General features: G+C 53.1%; 2 protein-coding genes across 9 annotated transcripts in view; both read left to right on the top strand.

Moving 5' to 3' along the window:
• The first annotated feature begins 930 nt into the window (after positions 1-930).
• Positions 931-5,917, top strand: Smim45 (small integral membrane protein 45). 6 transcript variants are annotated; one of them, XM_048803064.1, is made up of 5 exons: positions 931-2,287; positions 2,458-2,512; positions 2,618-2,679; positions 4,410-4,520; positions 4,754-5,917. In XM_048803064.1, exon 5 carries the CDS (start codon positions 4,768-4,770, stop codon positions 4,972-4,974), a length of 207 nt encoding a protein of 68 aa, XP_048659021.1. In that variant the 5' UTR covers positions 931-2,287; positions 2,458-2,512; positions 2,618-2,679; positions 4,410-4,520; positions 4,754-4,767; the 3' UTR covers positions 4,975-5,917. The 6 variants fall into 6 exon arrangements, with proteins under 6 accessions (XP_048659021.1, XP_048659022.1, XP_048659019.1 ...); XM_048803065.1 differs by lacking the exon at positions 2,618-2,679; XM_048803062.1 differs by lacking the exon at positions 4,410-4,520.
• Positions 5,918-19,086: 13,169 nt separating this feature from the next.
• Septin3 (septin 3) overlaps positions 19,087-19,286 on the top strand; it is a 19,184-nt gene continuing 18,984 nt past the window's right edge. For 2 of the 3 annotated variants that reach the window (XM_048803057.1, XM_048803056.1), the window contains exon 1: positions 19,197-19,273. The gene's annotated coding sequence lies outside the window, so the exon portion shown is untranslated. Of the gene's footprint in view, positions 19,274-19,286 lie in introns of all 3 variants that reach the window. The other variant, XM_015501844.2, reaches the window with a different exon arrangement.

The raw sequence follows: 19,286 nt of genomic DNA, 5'->3' as shown, positions 1-19,286 counted from the left end.
TCAAGTCCCCACTGCTGTGACAATTCTAGGTCACTTTAGCCCATGCTGACTGATTCTAATTGGAACCTGTTCTTATGGATTTTATGGTTAGGGGGAATTATCTTTATCTCCCTGAATTTGGGGATATGGTCTGTGTAAGGATTACAAAAGTCTCCCCTTTCAGCGTAACTTGTTTTCTTCTTATCAGCATTTTGGGGCCTGTATTTCTCCTGCAAATAATAGGTAGTTTGCTGAGGAATGTAACCTATCCTGTGGACTTAAGGCAGGGCTTCAGGTAAATTGCTTTTTAAAAATGAAAGCATGTGGGGGTCAGCATAGTGGGCCCAATATACATAATTATCCCTTTAACCTCATGTTCCCACCAGTCTGTCTCCTAATACATCCCCCCTGTAAGCCTCCCCTGACTCCCCACTGCCTTCCCACACCAAACTGTTAAGTACTATGACAGCTTTGGTCATCATAGTCCCACCCTGGAGACAACCCAGCTGTCCTTCAGTGAACACAAATTGTGGTGGACTGACACATGCAACTACTCACATTGAATCCTGAAGGCATTATGCTTGGCACAGAGAGTGCCCAGTGTGGGATTCCATTTCCATGAAACCCAAACGTCAGAAGTCAGAACCGTGGGTGCCTTTGGGGATGGAGTTGTGGCTGAGGATTGAACCCAGGGCCTCTTGCATGTTAAGCATGTGCTCTACCCTGAGCTGCAGCCCTGCCCCTGAGGGTGGGAGTATTCACTGGCAAGAGGAGGGACCTTTCTGGGGAGATGTATGGTGGTTGCTCAGATGTATACACAGACAAAAATCCATTGCTTAAAATTTGAGCATTTTACCGCATGTACCTTACACTTGAATTTTAAAAATCCTTCTGTAAACATAATCACCTCCATGCCTCACATATGTTGGAGAGGACCCACCACCCTTGCAGGGGCCCCAGATGGTTCCAGCTATCAGCTGTCTGTGGGGTGGAATACTGAAGACCCTGAAGCCGCTTCATCAAGAGTCTTCTGTGCGTGCCTCTCCTCGGGTTTTTGAGAATGAACTCTCTGGGAGTCCCTTGAAGCCTCTTCCCCCTCTGTGGACCTCAGTGGCTGCTCTTCCTCCTCGCATGGCAGCCACTGCCGTTTGCAGAGTGCTCACTGGCTGCGAGGTACCTAGCCAACCTTCCTCTGTAGCCCAAGGGGGAGGATCCAGGCTTGGGGGTGGACCCTACACTCTCAACCCCACCACTTAGCTTTGAATTCCAGCTCAGTCTCCAAGCAGCTGAGTGACTGGAGGAGAAGGTAAACAGCTTCACCTCTTGGAACCTCAGCTGCCTCACCCCCTGTGGACCTCCCAAACACACCCAGGGGGTGAATGAAGTGTGAAGAGCCAGACCTGGTGGGTGGGGGTGCACTGCCTGGGAGCTTCAACTAGCACAGGTTGAACCCCAGCCAGGGCTGGTGAGTCCTAAATGGGAGGGAAGCCCTTTATGGGGCCTGAGGGCCAGGCCAGGACGCCAATCCAATTGCTACTTTCTTGCTATATGACCTTGGATGAGGATTAAATGAGTTAATAGAAATCAAGCACCTGTAAACAATGTCTGGCACCAAGTGCTGCATTAAGTTAATATGTCCAGACTTTCAGTCTCAGACTTGGTTCTTCCCTCTATAACCTGTGACCCTCATTGGCTCTACTGGTCACTGCTTCTGCAGCCACACCTGCTTGTCAGAGACCCCCAATCTCTCCCGACTCCCAATCAGCAAACTATCAACCCTCCGTTTTGAGCTGGGATCCTCTCCTCTCTGGGGCCACTAGTCTTGGGGCCCAGCAGCCTGCTGGGTAACTCATTCCTCACTGCCTTTTCCCAATCCTGCCCTCCTTGTCATCTGCTGTACCACGTGCACAGTACAGGGATCCAGAAAAGGAGGCTGGTTGCCAAGGCAACAGAGGATAAAGCCCTTGCTTTGCCAGGCTGCTGATTGGCTAAGACAGGTCCCACCTCCTGCCATTCTGAGAGTGGGGAGTGGAGAGAAGGGTCTCAGATGGGCAGGGAGAGGTACCAGTGTGCTAAGCCAGCTGAGGACTGCCCCCACTTGGCCCACTCAGAGCCGGAGAAGCTCTGTCTCCCAAGGGGGGTATTGGCCTCGCCCTATCTCTGCCTCCAGCACCCAGAGCGGCCACAGATGGCAGTGTCCCTGGGGACAGCAGCTGCGACTGAGTCTACAGGCCGATGCTGAGCTGCTCAGGCCGAGGCTGTGTGCTCAGCACAGAGCCCCCTGGAACAGGCAACCGCAGGGCGTGAGGTGGGTCCACGGGCATGCAGGGGCACTGAATGATACCAGTGGCTTGGGAGGCAGGGAGAAGGGCTCTGCAGCCTTCAGACTGTCCTGGACAGAACGGTGGCTGAAATGGGCCTGGAAAATTTCTTATAGATCATCTGGTAACCCCATCCTCACCCTGTCACTGTGTACAGGAGACCCTGGAGCCCAGAGATGGTGAGGAATGGTCCAAGGTCACACAGAAGGCCTGTGAGTGTTTTGCATCTCTACTTAGCCCTCCCCTGCCCCCCTGAAGTCAGGAAAAGGTCTGGGAGTCCTTTGTCTGCCCCAGAATATCTAGAATTTTGTCTGCAGGGCTGGAGAGTTTGTGGAACCTGAACTCTGCTCCCCAGATCTACAACATTGCAGCTGATGTGGTTTGTTCTGCCCTTGCCCCCGTTCTCATACTTAAGCTGGAAGGAACAAAAGTCGGGGCTGGGTATGGGGAAGGAGCATGAATCATGTTGGCCTTAGTCAAGCCAGTTCGGGTCAGCCTCCCTGCCTGAGGGCCCCTCTTCCTCTTCCCAGCAACCCTGGCAGCATAGGGCAATTCTGAACTTGCTCAGAAAGGTAGATGGGTAGGAGGGTGCTGGGCCCTCCACACTGCCCTCTGCTGACTTTAGACAGTTAGTGCACTCTTCATTTTATTCCTCCATGAATAGGGCACCTTAAGATGTCTGTGTTTCTGAATAGCCAACAGGGGCCCTTGATAGGGGGCAGAGGAGCTCAAGAAAGATGCAGGACCAGGATGTGGCAATATCCTCCTCCGGGGGATCATGGCCCACCTGGGATTAGGGGGACAAGAGAAATTGGAGTTTGGAGACAGAGGTCAGAGGAGCTGGGGCTGCTCCTTAACTTGCCCTCGGGGGCCAGTTCATTCATCCCTGCTTCCCCAGAAGCCCAGGTGGGCCTGTGCTCATTTCATCCTGCTCAGTATCTTTCCCTGTCCTGAAGGGCTCAAGCCATAGAACCTCACTGGGTTTTGGGGTCCAGCTCCTCTACTTCCCATTTGGGTATCCCAGGGTAAGTTAGTGATCCTGTCTGGACTTCTGTTTCTTTATCTGTAAGTTACAGGCAGTGACACCTGCCCCACAGGCCTGGCCTGAGGTCTGTGGAAGTGCCCTAGTGGTGCTCTTCCTGCCAGGCAGACAGAAGGGGCTCCTGGGTCCACCCCTTTCTTATACCTTGGGCAAGTTTTAGGAGGTTTAAATGGGTCCTGCTCATTTCTTCCCTGGAGGAGATGATCTGTGATCTGGCTTTTGAAGTGTGAACAAGAGTTTGCCCAGTGACCAAGAACGCAAAGAACATTCCAGGGAAAATGAAAGCAGACAAAAAGCCGGGGACTGCGTAACATGCAGTGTTCACAGGTGACTGACAAGCAGTTCCACAATGAAATGGAGGGTGTGGAGAGCAGGCAGGCTGCACAGAGCACCTTCCACTGCTACCACCCACTTTCCTGCTTTCTTCACCTCTAGTTCACTGGAAATAATAATAGCAAATATTTGTTGAGCACTGATTCTGTGCCAAGCAGCATGACTTCAGATATCCTTTGGGCAATTATTAAAAATTCACAGTGCCTTTAGGAAACAGGTCCTATTTCTGTGCCTGTTTTGCAGCTAAAAGAAACTGAAGGTAAGAGTAGAAGAACAAACTTACTATGTAGAACCTACTATGTGCCAACATTTCATATAAATCAACTCACTGGGCAGTCACCAAAACCCTAGAAGCCAGGTGCTGTTATCATCCCAAGGCTCTAAGGACCTTGCCAGGACTTTTGATTCTAGTATCTATGGCCTTATAATTATGAAAATTGGCCTGTTCAGACCCTGTTACAAAGAAGCAGGTCCCCTGGGGATGGGTATTTGCTTTTACAAGGCCACAGCTGGTCAAGGTGTGTAGGTGGCCAGGAACCCATGCATCTGTTGGGATGGGGGCCGCTGGCAAACAGCAGATATTGCAACTGCAAAATCAGAGCTGGGCGCAGGGACACAGGGAGACCAGAGGAGGCTTCTCCCCACCTTTACTGAGGCTTCATCCAGGGATGGGTCACCACACTAAATCCTCACTGGGACCTGTGCCAGGGCTGTTTTAGTTTCTCCTTCTACAGGGGAGGAAGTGGACACCCAGAGAGGTTAGGCAACTTGCCTAAAGGCACACAGCTGGACAGGGACAGGGTCAGAGCTGTGCTTATGAGCTGTGCTGAGCCTCCTCTTATAGGGTGAGTAGGAGCTGGGGGTCTCCAGTTGATGGGGACAGGTCAGTGCGTGGTTAGAAGGCCTGGGCTGCTAAGGCACCATGTGGTCTGGATCAGGCTGCCACTGCCCCTCGCTCTCCCGGACCCCAGTCTCCCTACGTGTAAAGTGGCGCTTGGGGCCCCGGTCTCTGAGGGTCTCTCTGGGTGGGCGCCACAAGGGGCCCCTCCACCAGCTCTCGTGGCCCGTGTCTTGGCAGCCAAAGCCGCCGCGATGCCGCACTTTCTGGACTGGTTCGTGCCTGTCTACCTGGTCATCTCCGTGCTCATCCTGGTGGGTTTCGGCGCTTGCATCTACTACTTCGAGCCGGGGCTGCAGGAGGCGCACAAGTGGCGCATGCAGCGCCCCCTGGTGGACCGGGACCTCCGCAAGACACTGATGGTGCGGGATAACCTGGCCTTTGGTGGCCCGGAGGTCTAAGAGCCGACGTGCGCAGGTCGCAGGTGAGGGTACCCGGTGTCCTTGCTCGACCCGCTGAGCCTGGAGACTCTCGAAGCAAAGGGAGGATGACCCCTTGGTCCTCCAGCTATCTCTCTGCAGCCCGGGCTTCCAGCATAGCCACCTGGTCCTCTGGGAGGCCCCTGGCCGTACAGGTGGGGCGCCTGGAGGTCTTGAGGAGGCCCAAGGTATTGATCGCTTCTGCGGACCCCCTGGGTCAAGCCAGCTCTCTCCGCGGCGGCCTTCCCCAGCTCTGGGGACATCCCCCACCGGCCCCTGGGCTTTGTGCTGCCCAGCATTCTCCCCCTCCACCTGGAATCCACATGGCTGCTCCTGCTTGTCCTGTGCCTGCGGATCCCCCTTTCCCCACTGAATCCCCAGTCTCCCTCGCTCCCCTCCCCTCACAAAGGCATCGGCCCTGCAGCTACTTGGGGAAGGCTTCAAAGCTGACTCAGGGAAAGGGCCTCCGTTAAAGGCTGCCTGCCCAGCCCAGCCCAGCCCCACCCTTCGGGCTTAGGCTTGGAATGGTTGAGGGTGGGTAGTAGGGGTATTTGCAGAGGGTAGGGCCATGGGAAGGGGAGTGTGTGTGTGTGTGTGTGTGTGTGTGTATTCCGTGTGTGAGAGTCCCAGGGCTCTGTGGGTGTGAGGACTGTCCTCAGTTGGTTCCAACTCCCTCCTTCTGCCTGCTAAGGCAGCTGACAGGAGTCCCTGGCCACCCACCCTCCCTATCCCATGCTGCACTTCCAGGATTGAGCCCAGCCCCTCTTGAGCCAGGATGCCCAGAACACAAGCCCACCCTGGAGCCCTCCTCCTGTGCAGAGTCTTCATTGCCTCCCTTTGGATGTAGATTGACAGCCTGTCTCACTATCCTTTGCTGGGGCTTCCATCTTCATTTATTCCCAATAATAAAGACTTCATGACTACCTTTGCAGGACTATCCTTTTTTGAAAGGATATCAACTCACCCACTGGGTCCTTGTGAAAAAAATATGCTAGCTCAGTACTTTCCATTTTAGGGATGGGAACACCAAACCCCAGTAAAGGTTGAGCAGGGTTTCTTAATGGCAGCATTATTGATATTCTGGAGAAGGTCATTCTTGGATGTAAGGGGCTGTTGTGTGCATTGCAGGATGTTGAACATCCAGGGTTTCTACCCATTAGAAACCAATAGCACTCGCCCCTTCTCCTGTCAGAGCAATAAAAAAAATGTCAACTGGAATCCCTGGGGATAGTGTACAGTTAGAATATAAATTCAGGCACCAAGAGGCCAAACAACAGGCCTTAAAGCCAAAGAGAGTTTTTAAAAATTTTTTTTTAGTTGTTGATGGACCTTTATTCATTTATTAATTTATATGTGGTGTTGAGAATCGAACCCGGTGCCTCACCCATGCTAGGCAAGCACTCTACCACTGAGCCACAACCTCAGCCCAGCCAAAGAGAATTTTATTCCTATGGATGGTGCAATTCACAAGAGTTTGTTCAGAACCAATTTGGTGGCTAGTTCTCATCCAGGGTTCAGGGACCCCAGCGCCTCCCCCTGTTTTTGCCATGCAAAAAACATTGACTGGTTTACACGACCTGAGCTGATTCGTCTGCATCCTGAGCAGCAGGATGGAGGGATGGTGGGAAGGATGCCCCTGCCCTTGAGGGACACTGATGGCTGTAATCATGACTCCCCATCGGTTAATACTTAGTTGCATGGCTACCCTAGCTGCAAAGAAGCCTTTAGCTTGGTGACTGTGTATTCAATTAAAAAGTCCACCTCTAAAGTGGGACAATAATGGAGACTGCTGCCAGTTTATTTTAGTGGGGATTTGCCTGAGGGCATAGAGAAATGGGCTGGAGTCAGGGCTTGGGCATGTCACTTGTGTGTTCCATCTCTCTGTCCTTGTCTCTCATTCTCTTAGTCCTGCCTTCCTCTGTGTAGGTTTTATGTGCCCCCCAATAGTCCCTGGTTTCCACAGCCCTCCAGTGCCTTGATTTCAGCACAGCTAATCTCTCAGCGGTGGGAAAGCTCAGTGGATTTACATTGGCCCCCAGAGTGCATGTGCTTGGGAATGGGGTTCTCTGATTGGCCAGAGAGTGCTTGTTCCCACCCCTGGAGTTAGGGGTGGAGTAGGATGCACATGTGCCTCCCATGGGCTGAGAGGGATATTGGGTAGGGGAAGGGGAAGGGATGCTGAATGAGGAACTGAGGTCATTGTTTTACAGGGGAGGGGACAAGCTTGGAGAGGAGGAGAAAACCATCTAGGATCACCCAGGGTTTGAGACTGGATGTCTGGGGGTCTGAGTGTCTGGACAGGAATCCCTAGAGTTTGGTAAGCCTAAGAATCTGGGTTGAGAGTTGGAGCACGAGAATCTGAGTTTGGGCTGCAGGGCAGGCAGGATGTGGCAGAAGTAGGTGGGCAAAGTGGGTTCTCTAAGGACCCACTGGAGGGTAGGGCCCTTCCAATGCCTTTCAGATCACTCCATGCGAGATTGGGGTGGGGGCAACACCACTCACTGGGTAGCTATTCTGCTCTGCCTCAGTTTCTCTTACTGTGTCAGGTCCTGATGTATTCTGGGCTCCCTTCCCCCAGCGAGCAAACATCTGACATTTGAAGATCTGGTTTCACAAGTCTTTTTTCTTACTAATAAGTAATATACAGATGTGGGTGGTGGGAACATGAAGTTAAGAGGAGAATTCTATAAACTGGGCCTACTGTACTGACACCCCACCCCTAAGCTTTCTTTTATTGGGGGGATGGGGTTACCGAACTCAGGGGCACTCAACCACTGAGCCACATCCCCAGCCCTATTTTGTATTTTGTTTAGAGACAGGGTCTCACTGAGTTGCTTAGTTCCTCAGCATTGCTGAGGCTGGCTTTGAACTCATGATCCTCCTGCCTCAGCCTACCAAGCCACTGGGATTACAGGTGTGTGCCATGGCACCTGGTCCATGCTTCTTTTTTTTTTTTTTAATTTTTTTTTAGTTGTAGTTGGACACAATACCTTTATTTCACTTATTTCTTTTTATGTGGTGCTGAGGATCGAACCCAGGGTCTTGCACGTGTGAGGCGAGCTCTCTACCCCTGAGCTACAACCTCAGCCCCCCATGCTTTCTTTTATGCAGAAATTTACCTGTAGTCCTGCCTGGCTTAGGTCAATAGGATACACTGTGTTGCTCAGCAAATAACCTGTTATCTGTAGGAGCAATGCAGGTCTGAAAGACTTCTCCCTGCTGATAAGAATGCAAGTTACCCAAGGTGCTTTGTGACCTTTACACAGATTATATTTCAGAACTCAGAGAGATAGGATAATTAGGAGCAAGCCCCTTAACCATAGAGTCTGTAAGAACAAGTTCCAATAAGAACCAACCAACTTGGGCCAAAGTGACCCAGAGTTGCCTTGGACTTTTAACATTGTCTCCCCTCTATGGGGAAGGCTAGTGATGGGGACTTGGAAGTCTGATACAATTCTGCTGTCAGTCAAAAGCTAAGAGGTAAACCTGGGTTGGACTCCCTGGATACTTCCCTGAGGCCTCCAATAAAACTGGAGAGCAGGAGGAACGTGCATCCCTCCTCTCTCTGAGAGGACCCGCTCTCTCCCTTGACAGTGTCCCCTTTTTCCTTTCTCCTATCTTTTCTATTAAGCCTTAGAGACTTAGTGAGAATTTCAGCAACTTAACAAGACCCAGCCTCAAAATAAAAAGGACTGGGGATATAGCTCAGTGGTGAAATGCCCCATATTCAACACCTAGTGCTAACACAAATAAACAAAAACCATAACTGACTGTGTCTTTAGTGTTGTCTAAGGGGGCACTGGAGAGAGGTTTGACCCAGAGGGTAGAAGCTACAGAAACGGACCAGTGCTCACGGAGGCAGGACCTTTCCATTTTCTAGGGCATGCCAGACTGGATGGGGAGCAACTTGAAGCCAGAGCCCAAAGATAGTAATTTCTAGAAGTCAGTTAAATTATGCATCCTTGGTCAAGTTTCTTGAACTTGCCTCACATTTCTGTATGCCAGGCCCTGAAATCACAGCTGATTCCAGTCCAGGTACAGGGTCCCGACTGGTGCCAACATTGTGCTCAACTCAGGTCTGGGGCTCCACAGAAACCTGTTTACTTTCCTATCCCTCCTGCCCTGCCTCGCTGGGTGATGGCAAATGTCAAAGGAAATTTTGGGATGAAAGGCACCCAATAAATGCTGTCCATCACATAACTTTCCTGATAAGCTCTCCAGGAGCATGTCAAATGCCAGCTCCATCCCACCCACATGACTCCAAGAATGCAAAGGTAAAGATGTAGTCCCTGAATCCAAAGAGCTCACTAACCGGAGGGGCAAACGGATGCATAAAGTGTTATTGAAATACGTGCGAGAAACCAAAACAGAGCTGAAGAAGTGCCTGACTCCCAGCGAAAGAGTTGTCAGGAAAGCTTCTTGGAGAAGGGGGTTACCCAGCTGAAGGGTGCATGAGTTTTCCTTGTTAGAGGAAGAGGAGCCCGCACTGCAATGTCATGGGGACTAGGCAGAGCCTAACCTTTTCGGGGAGATGTGAGTTAAAGCTCAGAATGCCAGTGAGCAAGTAGTGGGGCGAGGGAGATCGAAAGTGACTTGACAAGTAAGGCTTAGAATCAAGGGGACGGCCTGAGGAGCCTTCTGTCACCTCTTCCAGACAGTCTTCCTTGACCCCACTACAGGCTTTCTCCATTTCAGCCTCCATCTTGTGTGGGACTTTGTTCACATGACAGTGAGAAGCAGCCACCGCAGCTTGTCGTCCTGTCTGTGGCCTGCCTGGCACTTGGCAGGGTCCCCTTGAAGTCTTGCTTGTTGGATGAATGGGGCTAGTCTCTTTGAAATTCTACTCAGAGGCCAAGATTTTTGAGTGGTTTAGAACTATCAGGGGGTCAGGCTGTGTGCTGGTTTTTAATTTATGCTTTGGGAGGTTTTGCAGAATCTTGGGAACTGTCAGGTAAGGAAGGGCGGGTGTGTCTGGGCTTCACCCAGATCAGAAGGACAGGAGGCGGGAATGTTCAGGGTCCCTGCGTGGGAATGGTTGCAATGTTCGGACTCTAGCTGGGAGGGAGGCACAGGCTTCTCATTGTTTCACCTCCGCAGTTCTCCACTCTGGCCGAGTGGGAAGGGCTTGGGAAGGCCAAGAGAGCAGCTTTAGGAGAAGGGCAAAGGCTGTAGGCTTCCCTACAAGACGGTGACAAGCTCAACAGTCCTTCCAGAGGACTCTGGGTAGACAGAGCTGCTCTTTCTCCATCCATAAGTGGTGGTGAGGGTCTCAGAATTTGGAGCCTGGAAACCTAGATGTCCAGCTGCCAATGCACTCTGTATACAGTGGCAAGTTCATGTCCCACTCTGTTTTTCTGGCTCTGAACAGCTGGAACTGGTGTGGATGTCAAAGGACATCATGGGAGGAAAATAAACAAGGAGACTGGAATTCCACAGCAACCATTTTGGGGAGGGACTGAACCCAGGGCCTCACACACTAAGCACATGCAACACCACTGAGCTTCAACCCAAGTCCCAAAGGCGACGGTTTTCATGGCTCACATGAATTGAGCTCACAGCACACTACCAGTGCATGATGAGAGGTTTGGTAGCTTCCTGGGGATTGGGCCAGCACCTCTCACCTCTTTTTTACAGCAACCTGTGAGCAGTGCTCAGTACCATTCACCAAGTATTTCTGGCTGCCCAGCTCTTAGCACATGGTAGAATTATTCTACCCTGCCTCCTTGTGATGGGTGGGGCCGTCTAGTTAATGAGCTGTAATTAGCTGGCATTTTCTAGCTAGTCACCAATTCACCAGTCTCTCCTTCCCTCTGCCAAGATGACCAGCAGTGCTCTGGAGGGCCATTGCTCCATCATCCCGAGTCTTCAAGGGAAGGTGACATGGAGCAGAGCCATAGCTGACCCAAAGTATGGTAGACAGGAGGCATGAATGAGGAATCAGCCTTTGGGGTTAAAATCCACTGGGATTTTGGAACGGTTTGTTACTGCAGCATAGCTTACCCCATCCTGCCTGATCCAACCCCCATTTTACAGAGAAGAAACTGGTGCTCAGAGAGACGAAGTGACTTGTTCAAATTCGCATAGCTGTAACAAGCCCACATATGAGACTCCAGGGCCTTTTCCCCTTGTCTGGAAGGCCACCACAGTGATTTTGTGCTTGAGTGGAGATATCTGCCTTCTGAGGACACTTCCCGGCCTTGAGTCAGTCTTTTCTTCAGTGGGAAAGAAGGATGTGTACAAATGCAAGGAGGTCATTGTCACTAAGGGCCACTAGAGGGCAGCTGGACCCAGGCCTGTAATTAACAGGCAGGCAGTGTCCGCAAAGGTGCTCAAAGGAGGAGAGCTCAGGGGCAGATGGGCAAGAGGAAGGAAGAGTTGGAGGAGACTCAGACCTCGCTTTCAAGGGACAAGAAGGAGGAATTCTGCATCTTCAAGCTAGAACAGACCACATGAGGGCACCTGGTGTTTATTGGAAAAGGCACTGCGGTCCAGGAGGGTGGGGGATCTGATAGAGGTCACACAGAGAGTCATTGGCCAAAGTGAAAAGAGAACCCAGGGCTGCTGACTTCAGCGCAGGGTGCTTTATCTCCCAGAAGTAATGTAATCCAGCGGGGGTGGGCCGTAGAGCCCCCACCCCCAATCCGTCCAGGCAGAGCTGTACTCTTTCCTCCCAGCAGCCACCTTCTTCCTCCCCCCAGCCTTAAAGAAAGGAGGGAGGGGGAGGAACTCCAGACAGCTCCCCTCCCCCTCCCCTGGGACTTCTAGCCAGTTGCCCTGGTAACCAGAATATAGACAAGTCGGAAAACCTAAAGCCTGAAGGGGAGACAATGGTTGAGAAGAGGGGAGGGCACCGGGTCTACACATTTTACCATCCAACTGTTTCGTTTATTATATTAATTTTACAGAAACTTACTGAGGGCAATTCTTACCAGGCCTGGGACCCAGAGAAAAATAAAATCCAGAACTGTGCTGTCTAATACAGGAGCTACAGATTAAAATGAAATAAAAGATCCAGTTCCTTGCTTACCGTAGCCACATTTAAGTGCTCAGGAGCCACTGTAACTAATGGCCATTGCATTGGACAGTACAGATGTAGAACATTTCCATTATCACAGAAAGTTCTATTGGCCAGCGTGGCCCAGAAGCTCACTGGCCAAAGAGAGTGGCACGTAGGGATATAGACCAGTGTGGTGTGGGCTGCAGTGTCCTCATTGGCAAAAAGCAGGTGGCAAGGTGAAGATTTTTTAAGATGCCTGGAGGGTGCTTAGCCTAGTTCCTGGTGCAGGGTGAGTGCTCAGAGGATGTTGATGTCCCCATCACAGGACAGCTATAAGGATGTTTCCACACCCCTACAGTATGTGCCCATAAGTGGCGACTCTTATTGCCACCATTATGAGAGCATTCCTCAGACAGAGGTAACCTGGGAATGGAGAAGAAGACACCCAGCCCAACAGCCAGGGTCTGCTGAAAATCTGCATTGCCAGGATGGGGGGCTTCGTGGGTCTCCTCGGCCAGGCCTTGGCCCAGGTCATTTCCTTCCCTCAGGATCTGAGTGGAGAGAGTCCAGCTGGAACGAGCTGGGGCTTAGGGATTTGTCATTGAGGGACAGACCTAAGTTCCAGGAATTCCAGCTTGCTTGAGAAAAGACCCCAGGTGTGTAGGCAAGGTGCCTGAGGGTCACAGAACGCAGAGTAAGGTGGCATGGGGATAACCAGGGGAACACTATCTTTGGAGTATCCCTATTCTTACTGGAGATATCTCACCAGGGGCCAATCTGTGGGAGACAGAGCACATTTGAGGAGGGCAGCCAGCAGGACACCCCCGCCTCCCAGGTGGCCTTGAGTTCACAGCAGCTGAGCCTGGCTGTTGTGAGCCTCCCCTGACCCTTTAGGATTCCAGAAGCTCAGAGCAGCCATTCACTGACACCCACTCCTGAGGAACCAGCCCCTCCCTGCCCCAGAGCCCAGCCCAGCTGCCAGATGTAGTTGGAGGCATAGGTCAGGAGAGAGCTGGGCCCTAGGCCTGGGGTTGTGGCCTGGAGGCTGAGTGGGAGCCCAGAAGGGGACCAGAGGAAGGAGGCCACCATGGCCAGCTTCTGGGTACAGAGGAGGTGAGGGCCTGCACTCACCCCAGCTCCTCAGGCCAAGAATCTGCAGCCTGTGTTACCTGCTGATCAAGGTAGGAGGGTATTTGTGCCATGGGGATAAAGGGGGAGGAGAAGGACCAAGGGCCATGGGGATCCTGGCTCAGTGAGGGGATGGGGATCTGAACACAGATGAACAGATCTCACAAGTCCCGACCAGCTCCCTGCGTGTGGCTGTGCACACTGAGGGTAGATGTCTGCGGTTACGTGTCAAGTGAACACAGTGCGCCCAGAAGCCTGTGGTTGTAAATAAGTGGGCAGAAGGGTAGAGCTTCAGGGATATGCCCATGGGGAGGGGACTGAGGCAGGACAGTACTGGATACAAATATGTGTCTGGGGACACACTTTAAGACGTGACTAGGACCCCTCTGCTGCCCTGTCTCCCCTGTCCCTGTTCCAGACCTGAGAGAGCTGGCTCTAGAACGGCTCTCCTCCCCCACCAGCCCTCACATTTGAAACCAACTTTCCTACCACCCGGGCCTGGCCCCCCCATGCAGATGGTCAAGTTCACAGTGTCGAAAGCAACAGAAACAACTTTGTCCCAAAGGATGAGTTATATGGATCCCGGAGTGGGCACCAGTCAGCCATCTGGGGACCCTAGAGAAAGGGAGTTCCACCTCCCTGACCACCAGGCAGTAGCCTGAGCCTCATCTTCAACATCCCTCTCTCCCTATTCCCTCCCTCCAGGGAGCCTTCTCCAGCCCCCTCCCAGACACCTCCACAGCCCACAGAGGCTTTCATTTGTGTCCCCATGGGCCCCTTGAGTTAATTCTGTGCCCCTCTTATCCCTCTGTCACCCTGCCTCTGAGTGACCAGTCCCACAGCAGTTCTGATCTTCCAGGCCTGAGCATCTTTGTAGCCTGGATCCTGGTTTTATCCACAGCCTTGTCTCCTCTTCACCCAGAGGTACAGCCTAGGAGCCCCATGTTGGATTTTCAGAAGGAGCCTTCACTTTCCCACCTTTGGGTGTCTGTAGGAACTGCCTGGTGCCAGCCCCACCTCCCTCTGTTGACACAGACTTTGGGCGCATGCCCAATGTTTACTTCCCTAGAGCCCTGCCCACTTCCCTGCTGGGCAGTTGGGGATGGCAGTCTCCCCAGGCAGTGGGGCAATGGCTTGCTCACCAGACATGTCTCCTGTGAATACTCATCACCTCTCTACTTCCCAAGCCCTGCCTTCTCTAGGGCCCCTCTAGTTCCATCTCTGATTCTGTCTCCACACCAGGACAACCCAGGGCTCTTTCCTGGTTTGGGGCAGAAGCCCCAGATCGAGACCCTGTTCTCAAGCCAACTGGTCCTCCTTGGACCTCTGGCCTGGATGCCTGAACTCTTATTTTGGAGGCTGGGGGTAGGAATCCAGAGCCCTTTGGCTCCTTCTGGAAGAAAGAGGCAGATAGGACTTCAGAAGCCACTGCCCTCCTCCAGAGTCCCTGAACATGCATGTGACCTCCATGGAGCTGTCCACAGAGAGGGGGCCACACCCAGGCTCAGGCAGAGGGAGAGGAATCCCCGACCCTGCGTTCTCTCATGCAGGGGCAGTGTGCATTGGCTGTCCCGTGTGGTGACTGGCTGGGTGTTGTGTGGGTATGTGAAGGACTATGGTGGGTGGGAGCTGTAGGAAGGTAGGAAGAAATGTGTGCACTCCACTAAGGAGTCCCCCAAATGACGGCCCTTCCGAGGGCAGTGCCAGCTGCTGGTCAGGATGGGGAGGGATGAAACCTCCAAGCCTGAGCACTTCACCCCGCCGGACCTTCACTCCAGGACTGTCCCAGGGGAAGCCGATGGACAACCACTTTGCACCTGCTCCTCCAGACATGCAACCCCATGGAGCCTCAGGCTCTGGAACCTCCTTTTCCCGCAGCAACATGCTGGGGCGCCATCCTCACCCCTCACGGCTTCCTGGAGGGGTATCCGCCCTCATCCCTGTCGTCAGAAAGACTGTCCATCTGGATGCCTTTCCCAAAAGCCATGTCCCACAGACCTCCAGCAGACTGGGCCTTAGAGCCAGGACTTTAAATGTGCCTCAGCAGGACACTGGCATTGCCCCAGGGGCTGTCCTGAGCCCTCTGCCTGCCAACAGCCTTGTGCCCAGAAAGCTGAGCTCCATCTCCCTAACAATCCATCACAAGAGCCAGGCAAGGTCCCTGAACCCCCCACTTTCCCACTGGGAAGAGTTGCACACCCTGGGCAGGGAGGCTGCCACTCATGGAGGAGGGAGGCTGTCTGCTCAAAGCTCAGCACCCATGACTATAGTGCCAGAAGGCAGAGTCCACTCTGAGGGTCCAGGGAACCCAGGTCTGCTCAAACCCAGCAGGATGCCCACAGTGGAGAAGCCCCTTATGAGTTCGTACCTGGCCTTACCTTTCCAATCTCGGCTAACCCAGAGTTCATCAAGTTTTGCGGGGCCAGGGCTGGTGGGCCAAGGGCACATCAGAGCCTCTGCAGGAAGAGGTAAGTCCCGGTCCAGGGGTATTCCCAGACCCCGGCTACTCCAAAGGGCCACCCCTGCTATGAATTTGGCTGTTGTGGGCACAACAAGGCCAGACACAGCCAGACATTTAGCCACAATGGCCACCAACAGATCTAGCTTGGCTACTACTTTGGCTACAACAAACACATCCAGATGGGACACAGGCACAGAGTTTCCTGCTCTGGATACCAAGTTGGACATAGCCACAGACTTATCTACCACAGGTACAACCAAGCCAGGCAAGGACACGGATTTGATAACTACAGATCCAGAGAAGCTGGGCAGAGTCATGGTTATAGCAGACAAAGCCAAGCCAGATAAGACTTCAGGGGACCCAGCCATGGTTTTGACAATACCAGATCCAGTCAAGCTGGGCACAGCCCGGCCAGATACAACCATGGCTTTGGTTAGAGCAAATAAAGCCAAGCTGGGTACAACTATGGATTCTCCTACTTTGGACACAAGCAGTCTGGGCACAGCCACAGACCCAGCCACTGGTGAGCTGGACATTGCTACCTACCCACTAATGCCTAGCATCGAAGCAGCCCAGGACCACCCCACAATGGAGACTGTCACAGACCAAGCCACCAAGCCTGTCACACTGGATCTGGCCAGAGAATTCAAAGGTAAGTGCAGGTATTCTGTTGGGTGGTGCTGGAGGGGGTGAGAGGTATATGAGTCTGGGATGGGTTGGATATCATGCTTGGATAGGTTAGGAAAGGGAAGGAGGAGTTGGAATTGAAAAAATCAGCGAAAAAGGAACAGGGATCAAGGACCTGACGACAGGAGGTGTGCCTTGACTTGAATACTAGCCTGCCAGAGGTCAGGTTGAGGGAAGCCATCAGAAGGAAGGCTTGCAGGTAACTTGTGGAGGAGCCATGAGGCTGAGCATCAGTGAGCATCTCCATGGTTATTTCTTTGTTCTCCAAAGAGCTAGAACACTCCGGCCATCAATAGCCAAGTCTAGTTTTTTTAAATAAATTATTTTGTTCATTTATTTTTATGTGGTGCTGAGGATCGAACCCAGGGTCTCACACGTGAGAGGCTAGTGCTCTACCGCTGAGCCACAACCTCAGCCCCCCAAGTATAGTTTTAAAAGCAAACCACTGCATGGAAATACAGGCTTGCACTTCAGTAACCTACGATTTGCCACAGTAGCTGTCATTGCAATGCTTTCCTGTATGTGAGATAATGACCTTGCCCAAGATCTTCTAAATCTATTCACACTCTGCCTTTCAGGAAGATATCTGTTGTTAAAAAATTGCTTTGCCTGAGAGTCTCTTTCTTGGCACCCCTACCCTCAGTCCTTTAGTCTTGAAAGATAAGCTGGAGATCATGCTAGGTTCTCATGCACGCTAGCTATATCCCCAGCCCCACTGGAGACGTGTGGAAGTCAACACAAGGGCTGGAACTTCCCTCAGAGAGGTTGTGGCATGTTACAGTCTCACCAAAGTGGATTAGTTGTGGCAGTAGGCTGGTTGGTAGGGTTTCCCTTTCTTTTTTGGTGCTGGGGTTTGAACCTGAGGCCTCCTGCGTGCTAGGCAAGTGCTCATTGCTGAGTACATCTCCCAGTTTATCAGTAAGCTGAATGAAACCCAGACCCTTCGGATTCTACTTCGGACTGTCGCATTCCCTACATTTCAAAGGCTCAAGAGATTCTGGGTCAGGAAAAAGGCTTGAAAACATCCAGTCCAGTTCCTGAATTGGTTCTGTGGCTTGTCAGCCCCCTTCTCATTTCACCCTGCACACTCTTTCTGGGGACCTCCCCAAGTTCTGGTATTTATTCTTCTCTGTGTGACCTCAACTGTCCCCTCATCTTCAGACCAGATCTCTCTCCTGAAACGCAGACATGGTCAGCCAGAGGCCTGTTCAGCTTCTCTACCAGGACATCTCCTGGGCATGTCCAGAGGCAGCACTTTTCTTGAACGGACTCCGGCCCTCCCTGAGCTCTCTCTCAGCCAAAGACACACCAGCCTTGTAGCCCCTCATGAGAAACCTGGGTGTCCTCCTTTCCTCATCTTTCTTTCTCCTACATCCCATCCAGTCTATTTCCCATCTTATTGATTTACCTTCTCAGTACTAATTAGTTAGCTTTGCATCACTGTGACCAAAATACCTGAAAAGAACAACTTAAGAGGAGAAAAAGTTTCTTAGGGCTCATGGTTTCGGAGCTTTAGTCCATGGTCAGCCAAGTTCATTGCTCTGGGCCCAAGGAGAAGCAGAACATCATGGAGGGCATAGCACGGGGAAGCTGCTCCGCTCAGGGTGGGAGGGAGAGGGAAGGAGGGAGCGGGCAAGAGGCCACAGAGAAGATGGACCTTTGCAGGGCATCCTCCAGTGACCCTCCTTTTCCAGCCACGCCCCACCTGCCTACAGTTACCACCCCGTCAGTCCGTTTATACTAGGATGGGCTGATCAGGTTGCAGCTCTCCTAATCATTTCACCTCCTAACATTCCTGCATTAATGTAGGAGCTTTTGGGGCATAACTCATATTCAAACCTGACCATTCCCCTGTCGGTCTCCTCCATCCCTCTGCTACTGTGGGGCCTCTTCTCTGTCCCCCTTCTTGCCACACAGCTGCCACAGGGATTCATGTTTAATGTTCCCCAGTGTCTCATCATTGCCTTCCCTTCAGTTCCTTAGCCTGGTTCCAAGGCTGCAGACTCCTCCAGCCTTAGGTGGACATCCTATCTGCAGTCTCCTCTGCTTCAGCCTAGCCCAGAGCTCTGGGGTCCCGCAGCTCTCACCTCTGTGCTTTCTCACCACTACTGCCCTCTCTGTACAAAATGCCCTTCCATGTTTCTCTACCCCTTCCATTTCCGTTTCCATCTCGGCTTCACCTCCTCCAAGAAGACTTCCACAACCCCCCTCTCCCCTGGGTGCCCGCCTGGGTCCACCCTGTGCAAACTCCTTCCCATTTTGTTTCCTTCACTAGATCTAGAACCTTTCAGGACAAGGACGGTCATCCTCAGCCCCGTTTCTCTAGGAGTCTGGTAATATATTGTCCGTTCATTTTGACCGAATGCATGAAAGATTTTTCTGGTGGGTAAACTGAGGATCAGGGAAGTTTCCGACTAGCCCAAGTCATAGGGCTGATCATCCCGGAGCTGGGCCTGGAATCTGGGTCCCTGACTCAGGGTTCTCAGGGCGCCCGCGCCTGGGCAGAACCGCGGTGAGCCAGCGCAATATCCCAACCACCGCGTGACTCACGCGCGCGCACGGTTGCCCGCAGCTGCCACCGGTCCCCTTCGTCCCCCCGCCCCGCCCCAGATTAGACGGTAAGGGGCCGGGAGCAGTATCGAGCGGGAGGAACCCGGACTGAGCTGCGAGCATCTTCCGCGGCCGGGCACCGGGAGTCCGGGGACACGGCGTCCCGCGCACCTCCCTGACAGCCCGCACCGGCCGGGTGGCCAATCGCGCGTGCGGGCTCGGGCGCCGCGGGAAGGGAGGGGCCCTCGGCGGGGCCGGCGGGCGCGCGGGTCACGTGGTGCGGGTGGCAGCGGCGGCGGCGGCGGCGGCATCGGTGCGCGCGGGCAGGGCAGCGCGGCGCCGAGCGAGCCGAGGCGAGGTCCCGGGCGGGCGCGGGGCGCAGGGAGGCGCGGCGGGGCGGCGGGCCAGGCGGGTGGGCCGAGAGCGCGGAGGGCGAGGCCCGGCTGCAGGGCCGCTCGGCCGGGAGCCTGC

Source organism: Marmota marmota, unplaced genomic scaffold (genome assembly GCF_001458135.2).
Source record: "Marmota marmota marmota unplaced genomic scaffold, marMar, whole genome shotgun sequence".
NCBI classification, from domain to species: Eukaryota; Metazoa; Chordata; class Mammalia; order Rodentia; family Sciuridae; genus Marmota; species Marmota marmota.
This window is presented reverse-complemented; position numbering and strand designations above follow the sequence as displayed.

Coding starts and splice junctions, on each gene's coding strand:
- Smim45 (XM_048803065.1), top strand. CDS start 4,768: ATGCCGCACTTTCTGGACTGGTTCGTGCCTGTCTACCTGGTCATCTCC.